We start from the raw sequence: 15354 nt of genomic DNA, 5'->3' as shown, positions 1-15354 counted from the left end.
TATGCATAGTTCATTTAAAGTTTCAAGTAAGAAGATAGTTTTAAAACAGATTTTTATAGATTAGTTAAAATACTACTGGCAGTCATGGAATCAAGAGTTGTGATTATAAATTTAATGCAGTATTTTAAAATTTTTGCAATATTGAAAGATATCAAGAGAGAGTCCAACATTTGTAGTGCCAGCAAGGCCGGGCGGCATTCACGTAGGGCCATTTGTTGCAAAAGAGGTTTCAACCACAGTTTTCTAGGTTCATGATAAAATTTGCATACGAAAGTAACGTGTAGCAGAGACTGTATGGAAGTATCATCACAAGGGCAACAAGAAAGCTCCTTTGACCAGTCATTAATGTTAGGGAAAGTGATAAAGCGATGAAGGATATTGAGTCTAAATCTAGTGAGTAAGAAGACATCATAAGTTGGCAAATTTAGGGTTAGGTAGGGCTCGATATTGCATGAGGTTTGAATATGTATGGAATGCTGGACGGAAGGTTTATTGGCTTCATCAGCCAAACGAAGATCGCCTAGATGTTTTAGACACTCAGCCTTTAATAGCTTACGTGAAATCGTTGCCATGTCCTGGGGAGCTGAGTAGAAATTTGGATGGCCCAGGTCAATAAGAAATCTCTGTACGTAATGTAACCAGGAGATTTTTTGGGAGTATTCTAGTTTTTTACAGTCCTTAATGATTGCTTGGGTGAAAAGCAACTTGTCAGATGTCCAAATGCGATGCCACAGCAGAATTGGTTGCATTCGAATGATGTCGGAAATATATGGCAGACCCAGTTCTTGGTGGCAGCAATAAGTAGATGAAGATTGAGGGACTGCTAGTAGGTATCCAAGAAAGCTATTTTCAATTTTTTGAATGGAGTCCACTTCAGCGTATCCCCATATGCCCGCGCCATAGGTGGCGGTGGTAATGCACTTTGGACGGAAGACTTCAAGGATCTCTTTAGGGGTTCTCTTTCCAAGTCTCTGAGTGAAGGTAACTAGAGCCATCGTTGCTTTCAAAAAGTGGAGTTTTCTGGCCTCAATTGCCCTTGTCCAAGTCCCCTTTTCATCTATCACCACTCCTAGGTAGGGGTAAGTTGTAGTATAATCAATCTTGGTGTTTGTGATGTAGGTACCATGACCCTTTAATGATTTTTTTCCAGAGGTCATTGTAAAGGTCTTTTTTGTGTTAATTTTTAGATCTAAGTTGGACATAAATTTATAATAGCGGTTAAGGGAGCGTTGTAATTCTAGTGGGGTGCGAGCAAGAATAACCGCATCGTCCGCGTATAGTAGTGCGGGAATTGGGCGATTATTAATCTGTGGTAGGTCCTGACTCCCCTCCAACATAGCTGCCTCTAGGCCGTTGGTATATATGGTAAAAAGGAAGGGAGCCAGGACACAGCCCGGTCTAACTCCCCGCTCCATCCTGAACGATGTGGATAGCTGGCACCCTGTGCCGAACCGGACTCTTGCAGTGGCGTTTGAATAAAGTTCTCTAATATAATTGACCAGGCTCTTATCCACCCCTATGTCCAACAAGATGGTCCATCATTTTTTGGGAGAAACGCAGTCAAACGTTGCAGAGAGGTCGACATATGCCATGCATAATCTGCCTCCCTTTGCGTTTACGTATTTTCCTCTTATTAGGACCAAGTTAAGAACCTGCTCAATAGTGCCCAGACCCTCCCTAAAACCGTATTGGAGGTCGGAAATGATGTTATTCTCCTCCGTCCAACATTGCAGTCGTTCGAGTAAAATACGACCCACCATTTTACCTAATGAATCGAGTAATGAGATGGGTCGATAAATCGGGTTGTTGCGGTCCCCCTTTGTAAAAATCGGAACCAGGATGGACTCCGACCAAGAGTCCATGGGTCCAGCCTCACTAGTTGCTTCCAGGACTCTGTGTAGGAGGGGGGCCACTAGATCAATGTTAGATTTAAATAAATCCACAGGGACCCCATCTGGGCCAGGAGCCTTCCCTCCCCGGCTAGCTTTGAAGGCTGATTTTATATCTGCCAAACTGAATTCTAAAGGGAGAGAGTGAGAGGCATCGCTTGGGATTGAAGTGGCCTGTTCGGCGGGACCTGGGAGTGGCAAGGGTGGGTCTGTGAGACTGTACATGTGTGAAAAATAATTGGTCCATTCATTCTCGGTAATAGTGACCTCTATGGTACCATGTTCTTTTGAGCCTGAAAGAAATGAAGAGTTTATGACCTCCCAGAAAACTGAGGAGTCCTTTAATTTGCAACTCTTGTGTAGAGCAATCCAGTGCTCTTCTTTTAGTTCTTTCCTACGATTCGTAAGAGTCTTGTTGTAGAGTTTTCTCCGTTGAGTAACCTCTACTCTATCTCTGGGGACTTTCTTTAAAGCAAGTTTGAGTGCTTGATGTGCCTTGGAGCAAGAAGAATTGAACCAACTGTCTTTCAGTTGTCTTTTCGTTTTAGGAAAAATAGTCAGAGCCTTATTGATCTCAGTGATTATGATTTTAAAATTTGCTACGATCTCGTGGGGTGAGGAAGTCTCCGCCAGACATATTGTGAATGCTGCCATATTCCCTTCTATGATCTTTTCCAGGGTTTTTTCTGGATCGATACATGACCATTTTAAGGCGTAGCCATTTGGTCTATTCATCGTCAGATTTTCTTGTTGTAGGGAATTTTTTACGTGTTTTGTGGAACCCGTTAATTCCAACATGATGGAAATGGTCGCTATAGGCGCAGTCGTGAGTGATAAAGTTGGTAATTGAGTTGACGGCCGTATATGCCATAAGTATGAAGTCTATACAGGTCGAGGCTCCTCTGCCGTTGTATGTGGGGCTTAATTTGACGGTGGGTGTTAATAACTCGTTAGAAAAGGTCAGTTGGAGCAAAGACATGGTTTCATTCATAAGCGAACCTTTAAGAGAGTGAGAAAAATGAGTGGTGGTATTTTCTTTGTGGTCCGTAAAGCCACAAGTGAAGTTATTTTTCTCACATAGTGATAGATTGAAATCTCCTCCCCAAATAAGGATGGAATTTTTCACTTGGGGATGATTGTAATATTCTAGGAGAAATTGGCGAATTTCCTTCAATATGCCTATCAGTTGGCAATCTTGCAAGTTACCGGGGGGCAAGAATAAGGCTTCGCCCAAGTAGCCATCAAAGTCCTTGTGTGGGCATCATTAAAAGGAAGTAAGGGCTCAAAAGTCGATGGCGCAGGCTTCAGAATTTCTGTAAGAACTTTTAGTCTCGATAGACGGTAGCTGTCCTCTGATCTACCCTTGCTAATGAGGCACTCTCATCTGTTGATGGCTCAAGTAGCAAGTCAAGCTCTGTCTCAGAATAGGTATCAAGCCCACTAACATTCTGCAAAAAAAATATATAAGGCATTATCTGCATAATGAGGGAGGGGAAGCCATCTTCACATTAACATCCTGCATGCCCCGGTCTGACATAGGATCAGATCACAATCAAACAGATAATGGAGCCTCTGCTGGTGGTTGCGAAGTGACAGAGGTACATTCATGCTGCATGATGACTGGCTGTGTTTTCATGATTTTGCAGCACAGCATCAGTTGGGCTTGACCTGAAATCGTTTCAGAGTCTAAAATTGTCATCGGCACTGGACAAACTTTCAGCGGCGCCGGTGGCATCGATACCGACAACTTTGTAGAAGGAACCAGCATGTATCATCAGGTGGAAGTAGAAGCCTGTACCAGTTTTGGTTCAGGCCTGGTAATAGGTCCCCAGTGGACAGACCGCACTGGGGAGAGACCCACAAGTGGTAACTCAACTGGAGACACCTGTGGTTCCAAGGAGCCTGAAGATGAGCCAGAAGCGTACTCAAAATTCGCAATATGCCCCCTTTGAAGGCCTCAATCTACTTTGGGGTCGACGACAGCCCAGGAAATTTGGAGCACATCGGTATCCGAAGGATTGTGCTTGGCAATGTGATGACCTTGCGCCTTCTCTTTGGAGTCAGAGTGGCAGGATGGGTTTAAATCCTGCTTCGCTTTCTTATGTTTGCATTTGAACTTTGGTTTACCAGAGGACTTCCAGCATGAAGTTGAACGGTCATGGAAGCGGCCTCAGAACAGAGTCCAGGCCCTAAGCGAAGGGCGTAACTTCTTGTGCTTGTAGACATAAAACTTCACCTTCCGGTCTCGAACTGCCTTCAGGAGCATGAGGGAGCATTTATCACACAACTTGGAGTCGGGTTCCAAGACCCGACACCAAAGCCACACAGATGGCAGCCCCATTACCAGCATCTGCTTCCTGCAGTCACAGCATGGCTTGAAATCTGTTTGGTGGGGGACATAGTTCTCTAGCACACTGAGAGATTTAGAAATCGCCTGAAAAGTAACAAAATGGGAGAGGAGCTCCTGATCCATGTCTGAAGATGGTGAAATTAAGAAATGGATGTCAACACATAGGAGTGATTCACGTCTGAGGTGGTTTTAGAGAACACAGAGCCTCATGACGACACAGTGCACTGAGCAATCTCATAAACAAACTCCACATCCAGTCTGGCAACTGGGACTACACTAATGGGAGTAATCTGTGGTTAGATGTACCCAAGAGAAAACCTATTTTCTTAAGTCTACAGAGATGAAATGGATGTCTCATCCATGATAATCAACTAAAGCACAATGTCCGTAGCAACCATGTGTGGTATCCCATTGGCTACACTGCACATATCTCAAGTGTTCACATATATGGAGAACACTATGAAGAGATGAGGGGTATATGTACATGGGCACTCTCAGACAAAGGTTCTATTGTAATAAAGGGAATGTTCTTCACATAACCACCTTACATGCAAAATAAATGGTGTTTTTATACAGTGACATTGTCCTGATGTCATAAGATGTATACAAATGAAATGACACTGTATATTTCATAGTCTTGAAGATGTTCCTAAGTGTGGGATGAAACATATCCGCTGTCCTGTACTAGCGAGAACATTAACAGAACGCAAGTAAACGTAAAAGGAAACTAATTGGCACAATTTTTCAAAATCAACCTTGGACTATTTAACTTCGAGGTGTGGGTTAACCTCCCTAGTTCCAATATATGAAGAACACTGAAAAAACTGATTGGCTCTGGAAGATTATTCACAGTCCTTCGTGAGGGAAGATGTCCAATAAAAAGAGTAACTGTGATGGATAGAGGAGGTGGATTCTTCCTGTAATTGTGATCTTAAAATTTATCTGGGAAGAGTCAACACCATCCTGGATGATATCTACCTGCAGATGTCTCACCTTATGAATCTAATCCAAATACCAGACTGGATCTGGAAAAAACTTTCAGTAGCTCTCCCACACCGGCAGATGACACCATGCTGTCAAGTCTGATCGAACACCTCCCAGGGGGTGACACGACAACACCATATATTGTGCTGCAGGGTGCTCTGATCTCAGTTCTCATCCTTTTCTCCCTGCATATACTAAGAAGCGGAGAAGAGCCTGACTAATTCAAAGAAATGCAGTGCACAAAACCAACCCTGTACAGCATTATCAATCACTGTAACCACTCCTCAGGGTGGAGGTGGGAGTTGGGCAGGCTGGTAAGGAATCTGCGGATAATCTGCTAGAAATATCATTACAGAAGGTAACTTTTTCTTCTGATGGATACTTCTAACTGCAGATTCCTCCTGTCCAAAATGGACTACACAAGCACAGCCACACAATCAAACCAAAAGGTCCAGCCCCCAAGACAATCAAGCCAAACCTTCCAATACTAGGCACTGACAGAAAGGAAGTGTATCCTGAAGCACACAGCAATGATAGATAGGTAGCATCCTAAACCACATCATCACCAAAACAAGACTGAAGCCTCACCCGAGAGACCTTCCCCTAACCTCCCCTGACCACAGGCTAACAACCTGAACACAGAAATGCACAAAAGAAAATAATAGAATGCCTGGATAGGACAGTAATGCCCAATACTGCAGAACCAACTAGTCCGGTATATAATAAAAGAGCAACATCAACAAAATAGTGACAAAAGCTACCAAAGGTGAAGGACAGGTGTCACTTTACAGACTCCAACCACCAATAAGAACAAAGGGAAGGAAAAATAAAAACAATCTAAATACAGACACCACTTCCAGATACTAAGGAACACAAGAACAATCGCCATACTAGATGGAAGGAGGCAACCACACAACGTCCTAGCTATTCAAGGACAAACAGAAAAAAAAGCATCAACTGAACGAAGGACAAAAGAAAAGGTTACTACTGAAAGGAAAAGGAAAGGTGACAGATGGAGTCCCCACATAGTGGTTAGCACAGCAAGGAGCTAAAAACTGAACCATTCACCAGAGGCTAGTGGTATAGGGGGGTTCCCTACATGCAAGCAGAGCCTGTAAAAGTGCAGTCACCTTGAGCAGGACCAAGACGAACACTCCCGCCATGGTACACCCAAAAATTGGGCATCCACTGGTCATACAGGTAAAGGAAGATGCACTGGATCAAAAAAGTTGCAAACCTCACAGGATAAAGCATTCATAATTACAGAAACATCAGCAGATGCTATTCAACAGAAAATAATAGAACCCGGGGAGAACTAAGTTACCAAAGCCAGAACACAAGGGCATCTGGTGAGAAGAAATTAACTTGTTTAATGTGCCCAAAATGTAGAAGCATCAATCAAGGGTGCCCCATCTCACACCAACAGAAGCTTCCATCTAACTCAGAACAGGAATGTATCAAGCAGTGCAGGTCCAATACACCATACCCCCACCCATAGTGAGGTGGATGGCATGCAGAGGAGTGAAACCACTGAAGATCACCTGCCTGTAATTGTCAGGCATCTACTAAGAATGAAGGCAACGGGACTAAACTAAGGCTGAATTAGAAACACCAACAGGTACGGCTGCTAGACTCCGCACGGCCCTCCTTAACAACACCACAGTAGACTACAGCAGCCTTTAGCTACAGCTGTCCAGTCTACTATTGGAGAGTAGAGAAAGGCCAACATGTCCTCAGAATTACACCACAGACCAGATTTAGAAAGTCGTTAGGGTGTGGGGAGAATGAATAAGCAGATTGCAAGGACCAACCAGCAGTGGTGTGGTGCACTCTCTCACCATAGGTAACCATAAAAGGCAGGAGAATAAAAACATTCATACCAGGGATGGAATCAAAGGACATCACAAGTCATAACAGGAACTTGCGGGCAGGATGAATGCAACAGCAGGAAACAGCAATCCTGGTAGGTGAACAGAAACCCATAAAACCCGAAAAGGGAAGCCACGGATATCATCTGTTATGAACATATTTGAGTACTAACACAAGAACATTGTTAATAGGGATATGAAGAATAGGAAGAAACCCTGGTGAACAAGCAAAGGAGCAAGCAATCCATGACACTTTGTGCATGCCCAAACAGGCTTGAGCTACAACAACAGAATAAGAGGTGGGGACAAAATGGAAGGAAGGGTGTTGCTTCTTCGAACATTTTATAAAACTCATCAGTCTGATGTGACGGCTCTCAAGCTGGGGAGGAAATTATGTATCCTTCCCCCCACCAGCCGATCGAGGGTCTGAGAAGGAAAATCAAAGCAGCTTGGGTTCACTGCAAAAAGGGAGGCAGAGTTGGAGGATTGGTATTCCTACTGGGGTGAACGGCCTCAGCCACCACCTATCCCTCCTACCCCAAAAGGGCCCAGTTTGCTGGTCCACCGGCTGGACGGTTAATGCTGTTATTAAGACAGGCTTCTGCAATAGCCCCTAAACTTGAGATAGCCGAGGAAAACACTTGCTTGCCAAAAACTTTGACACAATTTAATTCCCTTTCTGGGGGTTCATAGGAAAGGCACTACGACTGATTTTATATGAGGATATGTACCCCATAAGGCTTTTAGGTGTTGGGTGTCACGTCAAAAAGCAAGAGCCAAGAGGGGCTGGTGTGCACAATCTAGCCACAGGAAGCTGACCGGAAGGGATGAGCATGGTTTAGACCATGCGGCCAAGACAGTGTTCATAAGGCCTTGTTAAATAACAGTGGCTGAAATGAAGAAGGACCTTGTAAAGAATATCAATCAATAAATGCGCTTCTGTTTTCAGAGCAGGCAATTGCAAGTCTAGCACTTCTGCTCTCTCACTAGTACAGTGAAAGAGGAGCTTTCTTCCATTGGTGGACGAGGTGGCAAGTCAATCTTGGTCTCTGGAGAGGCATCTAGTCCACTGACATTTTGCAAGTCTAACTACAGCACTTCATCAGTGTAACCATGCGGGAGCAGAGTGTTTGCATTCTCGTCATCATCAGGGTAGTGAGGAACATTAGATATGTCCTGGACCACACTGAATCCAAGCCAAAGAATGCCCAATACTCTGATAGTGTAGGGAAGATATGGGATTAACAATGGGCCTTGCTAAATTAGCATAACTTCGTACATGCTTGGCCGCCATTCTGCCGCTTTTTGCACACGTTCCTACAGGACTCTGTTTTCGTAAATACTTTACTACTTTACTTGAACGTTTTCACAAGAGAACTATCTTGCCTTTCACACATTGTGCTTTGCTCTGTGCTTCTCGTCTGCACATAATGTTCAAGGTCAGAAAACAACATCCCTGTTAATCTGCCTTGGTCAGTCCCACGCACATTAGACACAACATAGAACACAGCTGCAATACTGATTTTCAGCGCCTTTTAATATTGCACAGCATGCACGTTTAGGAACTTGGAGAAATCTTTCCTGAACAGAAGAGCTGTGCTTGTCCGGCGATGTAAACCTTTGCATCTAGATTCTGAGGTATGGGTCCCCCTGACAAAGCCCAGAGGTCTTCTATTATTATAATAAATTACTTCTTAGCACGGGGAGGGTGGTAAGGCACTGTAGTCCTCCTTCCCCTGTCATTATAACATGTTATCCCCGTTAGTATTTTAAAGAATTGTAACAATGCTGATTATATTGTTTTTATGCATTTTGCTGCTAGTATTAGCTTATGTACTACATAATAGAGCACGTTAGTTAAAATAAACATTTTAAACTATACAGTGTCTCGGATTACTCACGTTGTGGACTAGTCTGAGTGTTTTGAACGAAAGAGTGTTCTTGTTCCCACTAATCCTGAGAGGAACGGAGTGACATGTTCTAGGTTGTCTAATCATTGGTAGCTTCGTTGTAGTACGGAGAACGAATGAGACACTATTGGTAGTCGGATTGGGGTTCTAGGTACTGAGGTGGGTTTTTGGTACACCACAATACACCGAGGTCCTGGTTTCCTGCGCATAGTTCTGTGTATGTGCAGAATCCATGCAACAATAGTACTGGCTTCGAAGGAGAAGCTGAGCCTGATAGCCTGGGTGTATTAACACTGGCTGCACCTTGATTGCTTTCCTAGCATTACATAGGACTTATGTGGTCTAACAACCGCTCAGGGTCACAAACCTGCATCATGATTGAATATTACCGGTGTCAGGAGAACTATCATTGGTGCCAGCAAGGAAGGAACTGGCATGGAGCCTGGGGTTGAAATGGAAGTCTTTACATTACTATTTGTAAAATTATAAGAAGATTCATGAGGGCAAGAATTGTCTCTGAATTATGGTGGTGTTAGGACAGGTCTAGCTTCCTCTAAACAGACCTAAGCCAGATAGCTTATTTCTTATATTACCTGTTATGAACCTAGGGTTCAATCCAGGATGAGAAAAGCAGCTACTGCTGCTCTAATCTCAAAAGACACACAATTGATGCACGGAATGCAGAACAAATCAAAACATTCACCCCCTGTCAAGAGATCTGGGTTAAATCCATCATTCTTTTGCTCACCATGCCACCCCAGTTTAGACCTGGCCATATGCAAATCAGTCTTGACCCTGTCCCTCATGGGAATAGTCCAACCCGAACTGCCAATCCAGGTCCTCCCTGGACCGGAAACAAGCATCCTAGGACCGGTTTCGGGGTTTCATCCCTCTTCAGCCAGGATAGCTTGATTCCAGTGGCACTGTGAGCCCAGGACCCACGTCTAGGCATACCTGGCGCACTTAGGGCGAGAAAGCAAAAGACACACAATTGATGGACGGAATGCAGAACAAATCAAAACATTCACCCCCAGTCAAGAGATCTGGGTTAAATCTATCATTCTTTTGCTCACCATGCCACCCCCGTTTAGACCTGGCCATATGCAAATTTCAGAAATCTCAGCATCCCTAATATTTGTACGACTGCTTTGTGGTCAGATCATACCTTTGCAACACAACATTGTTTGTACTCTGACTCCAGTACTGACAGTTTAGTGGGCGAGGCTTCGCTGACTAATTGACATAAGATGTTAAATTGTGTGGCTCTGCTCATGCTTATTAGGGTTAACATGCAACTCTATTTTACCTTTTATGAATATCAGAGGGAATCCCATTCAGAAGAAGTAATTACTTTCAACCTCAACACTTCTAAAAGAGTATTCCCTCTGAATGTATAAAAGCTCCCACCCACCCCCATGCATTTTCAAAGTTACAGATTTAAAAAATGTTATGGATATTATGGATTGTTTACAGCACAGATGTAAAACTGGTGGAATTTAAATGCCTAGACTGATGCAGATCAAAAAGTATCTGCCCGTCGTCTGCATACATACAGAAGTTAACCCCATTATCCACCAGCAGTTTAGCTAATGGTGACATGCACATATTAAATAGCAGAGGAGATAAAATGAGGGCCAACAGGACCCCACTTCATGATTATAGATTCTGATTCAAAAGATGACAGTGTAACAGACTGAGTTTGATTCATAGGAAGACAGAGAACCACATGAGGTATTGGTGAACACAGCCCAGTACCTCCAAATGGGATACCAGTAAAACATGATCAATGGCATCAAGAGCAGTAGAAAGATCTAAAGGGACAAGGACTGCTGCCTCGCCCCTGTCTGCTTTCCATATACCATCATCCAACACAGAGACAATGACCATCTATGTGCAGTGCTGGCTCTAAAACCTGCTTGTTGGGAATCTAGAATGGCATGTGTTTCTGCAAATGGTTGGAAATGGTTAAAGACTAACTTTTCCAATATTTTTGCCAGAATGGATAAGAACAAAACTGGGCTGTAGTTATTTAAATATGATGCTGGCAAGGTGTTTTTTTTCAGTAGACGTTTTATAAAAGCAGATTTCCAAATGGTGGGAAATATACCTTGCTTTATTGACAGATGGAATAAGGAAACTATACTTTACAAGAATAGTAGAGCTATCTGCTTCATGACTGCCATCAGGCACGGTTCCTTAGCAAACCTGTGTGTGTGATACACGCACGCACACACACACACACCCTCCCCCCCCCCCATAGATGACCTACAATAACATTTGTATAATGTAGCAAAATGTTTATTGGAAAGTTACCTCAATAATATATAAAACGATATTCTTGTAGAAGCAGTACAGGATGCACTTAGATACTCTGTTGTAGTTCCAGGCCCCATGAACCAATAACAAGTTCGTCAGGTATTTAAACTACAAGTAAAAATTGAAAACATGGTCAATACTGTACATATATCATATAGTGTACTTCTATAAAGTATTACAAGAGGAAATTGTTGCTTAGCAAATTCAAACAAGAAAAATGTAATACAAATAATAAAAAAACGGTACTATTTCATACAAGTAAAACTGTTTCTTGTGAATATTTTAAAAATGCTTTCCTAAAGGACCGTTCTTCCAAGGAAGGGTATTAGTGCAATTTACAATCATAAACAGGTCTTTCTCTTTACAAATACATTGGGGGGAAATAGCTGAACTAGATAGAGGGTAGACAGGGAGAGTAAGTAAAAGGATCTGGGGTACTTTTACAGGAGGAAACAAGGTTAAAAAGTGAGTAAAGACGTATTAAAGAGGTAAATTATGGAAAGCTGCACAATGTAGTAGGTTACAGAGATGAACATCAGCATATCCTCGTTGTAGTGGTTAGTGAATGGAGAACTTTACAGTGGGAAGTCAGACGAGAAAGCTAAGAGTGGTTGCACAGAATGCAATTAAATAAGAGTTTTCGGATGTTTGCTAAATTAAAGATCATCCATATGCCCGATGTCTCAGAGGAATGGCGGGAGCTTCGTCTGAAAAGGCTTACAACACGGCCCTAAAATATTCATAAACTACAGGAAACCAATGCATTCGCAAATGGGAGTGCAATTTTAGATGTCATCTATGCATTAACAAGTTACCTTGTTTGATGCAAATTAATTGTACAATCGCAGGGGCTCATTAAGTGAAGTGCCTGATGAATAATAATTAAGCAGATAACAATTTGAGATCTATGACAACACACGGGTACAGCCGCAAAAAAAGATGTTGTAACAAAAATGCCAATCCATCTGATTACAGACAGAACGATTTCAGTTAGGGTCTAGTCCATATCCAACATAGATTCATGCTTGGATGGGCTCAACTATGTTGTGAAATCTCTTAGAAGTGTTTTTAGAAGGGGGAGTGTGGCTGAGGTAAAATTATCGAGCAGGTCACCAAAAAATCTAATATAATGATGGTGCCCCTAATAAGGCAATAAACAATGCAGGGCTGTCTAGAGTTATAAACTGACCCAACATCATAATTAAAGTCGATATGTTTCAGCCATTCCGTGGAGCCCCTACAGGTCAGAGGCCTTTATCGGGACAATAAAAACTGAATATGTAGACCACAATATTTCTAGGAGACACAACCTAGTGGCAAGGTGGCCCTCAAAAGTAGAGACAGGTTTCGAATCCTGGCTTCTTTACTTCGTCCAAACATTGTGTGATTTGGGGAAATTCTATTTCTCTTGTTACTGTTAGAAATATGAGCACAGCAATGTTTGTGTGCTACCTAGAATTGCATCAACACCATGTTTTCAACTACTCTTCCCATTATATCTTGGTCTTTTCTATATGGTTGGGAGCACTTACACATATCGTCTTATGTAAAGCACCAAAATGCCTGAGATGCTGCTACTGTAATAATGTTGTACACAAAGTGCTATGCATCTCTTTGACTATCAGTCTGCACTATCTTAAATACTTAGAATATATAAGTAAATATAAATGATACATGGGTACAAGCTAAAAGTTTTGATGAAGCTTCCATTCCACTGTACTCTATGACAAATGCGTGATGAGGATGGGTGTGGCTGCTATTCTGCTTTTTCAGATGCACATAAGAACAACCTTCCCTGGTACTTTGGAACAACTCTCCAGAGCTACTCAACTTCACCGTAAACGTTCAATTGAGAAAATGTTGCTTAGGTGGAAGAAAGCTTGTGAGGGTTATTAAATGCCTGTAAGGCACAGCTGACATCACAACTGGAAATACTGGACATTCCAATTGGATGTTTATCCTGGACTCAGGATAAACTTTCTGAACCAACAGAGACAAAAGCTTTACATGCAGCGCCATCATGTATGGCCTGTGAAAATATATATGAGGCCAGCTGAGGCAGATTGCTCTGAACGTGCAACAGACAATATACGTAATAGGAACGAAAGTAAGGTATGTAGCCCTGTGTTGAAGTAGGTTCTAAGGCAATTAAAGTTAACAAAACACAGTCGTGAAGCATGATCAGTATTGTATAGAAATTGTGAACGTCCACTGCAATACTGACGTATCTATTCTTAGTACAGGTCGCAATATATAACTGTCCTCTAACAGCACAAACTGGTCTCTATTAATGACTGATCTTTGGTAAAAATCCTTGAGTTTACAAAGGCAAATATCAGTGTTAGTAAAGTAGTCTTCACAAACCTGTGTTAAAATAGTGCATGGAATTTGGGAAAACTAAACCCCTCCCTCCCCCCCCCCCCCCCCCATATCAAAATGAGTCTCACAAATTTACATGTCTACAGTGGTTGAAAATGGTTTAGTTGAAAGGAAGTGTGGCAGGTTGTAATTCTCTGGTTTTAGTGAAAAAGTCCAATAAAAAGAATCACAAAGCTCCTAGACAGCCTTAGTACTCTTCAAATTAAGTGAGCACCCTAAGTCACAGAATTGAATCCTTTTAGGAATCCTAGACCCATGACAGGACCATGGTGGCAGCATGATGGTAGCAGAACAATGAAAAGAAATTCTTATGACTCAGGAAAGATATATTAGGAAATTGGATACTATAACTTTACTGACTTTGTTAAACCTACAGGTGTCTAGAGAGATTCAAGAATAGAACAGACAAAGCAGCAGACACCTCTTCAAGGTAAGAATGATCATAAATATTAGCAATACTGATCATCATTACAGCCATTATACCAAAATGTTAAAATTCTAATACTGAAGACCATGGGAATGAATTATATAAATTGAGTTTCTTATACCATCTACAGCAAAACAAAATATATAATATATGTATAATGCAACTGCCAATATAAACGATACACTATATGAAATCATGCTAGTGAAATAAAGAAGCACTAGAGTCCTATGCTCTTCCCTTGCTAGATGCTAAAGCATCTGAATTCCATGGAAACGGGGAAAATAAAAAGCAGAAAATAAATCACAAAAAAGAAACAAATTATATCAATTCCAGCGTGTGACTTTCAGGAATTCCTTTTAAACTAAAAGCTAAGACTACTGTAATCAAGCACTGACAAAGCCAATGTGTCTCGCCTTGAAAGGGCGAGTGATGAGCTACTAGCTTGTTCAACGCTTGTTTGTGTTACCATGGCTCAAACATAAAAATGAAAAAAAAAAATGGCCGCTGGTGCATCACAATGCAAGCATACTCACAGGCGCCATCTTGAAAAATGTTTTCTTTGGGAAAACCATTCGAAAATGTTCACCGATCAATCACCACACATGTACATGTATAGGTGTCCATCAAGGAATGATTTTTCCCAAAGAAAGCTAGCTCTATGTATTATTTTATTGTTACTGTAGGCAATGAACTGTAACATTATTACAGTTCAAGCTATCTGCATTCAATACATAAAAAGGAGTATCTTAAATCTGCAAAAACTCAGAGTGAAATTTTCAAAAAAGTAACTCTATCTCCATAGGTGAGACTTTTGGGTAAGCAGCTGTTCGGTTCTTTCTTATTAAGGAGTATGTTTGCATAATGAACCTCACTATGATCATTAAATGAACCTCTGTGGAACTTATGTATGAAAACGTGTCCCATTCTCATTTAACCCATATTTTTTGTAGGTTTCTCAACATATAAATAGACATACCTGTGCAATTGAGTAGTCTGATGAATTAGCGGCCTGTAGTCCTTCATTTCCACTTATGCCCACACCAACATGTGCTGTTTGTATCATACTCACATCATTTGCACCATCACCTATTGCCAAAGTAATTACTTTGACTTGTTTCTTCACCATTTCCACAACTTCAGACTTCTGAAGTGGAGACACTCTAAAAAAAAAATGAAAAAATTGTGATTTAAGATTGGTAGCCAAATCACAAAGTTATTTTAAAAAAAACAT

The 15354-nt window shown here is 41.8% G+C and overlaps 1 protein-coding gene across 6 annotated transcripts in view; it reads right to left on the bottom strand.

Moving 5' to 3' along the window:
• Positions 1–15354, bottom strand: part of ATP8A1 (ATPase phospholipid transporting 8A1) — a 1017459-nt gene that overhangs the window by 380813 nt on the left and 621292 nt on the right. For all 6 annotated transcript variants that reach the window (XM_085642166.1, XM_085642168.1, XM_085642167.1 and 3 more), the window contains 2 exons: positions 15100–15283; positions 11315–11425 (listed from right to left, as the gene is read on the bottom strand). In XM_085642166.1, the coding sequence (XP_085498292.1) occupies positions 11315–11425; positions 15100–15283 (295 nt within the window). The remainder of the gene's footprint in view (positions 1–11314; positions 11426–15099; positions 15284–15354) is intronic.

The sequence above is a fragment of the Triturus cristatus genome, chromosome 2_2 (assembly GCF_964204655.1).
Source record: "Triturus cristatus chromosome 2_2, aTriCri1.1, whole genome shotgun sequence".
In the NCBI taxonomy this organism is placed as follows: domain Eukaryota; kingdom Metazoa; phylum Chordata; class Amphibia; order Caudata; family Salamandridae; genus Triturus; species Triturus cristatus.
Note: the sequence above shows the minus strand (reverse complement) of the source record. Positions and strands in the feature narration are given on the sequence as shown.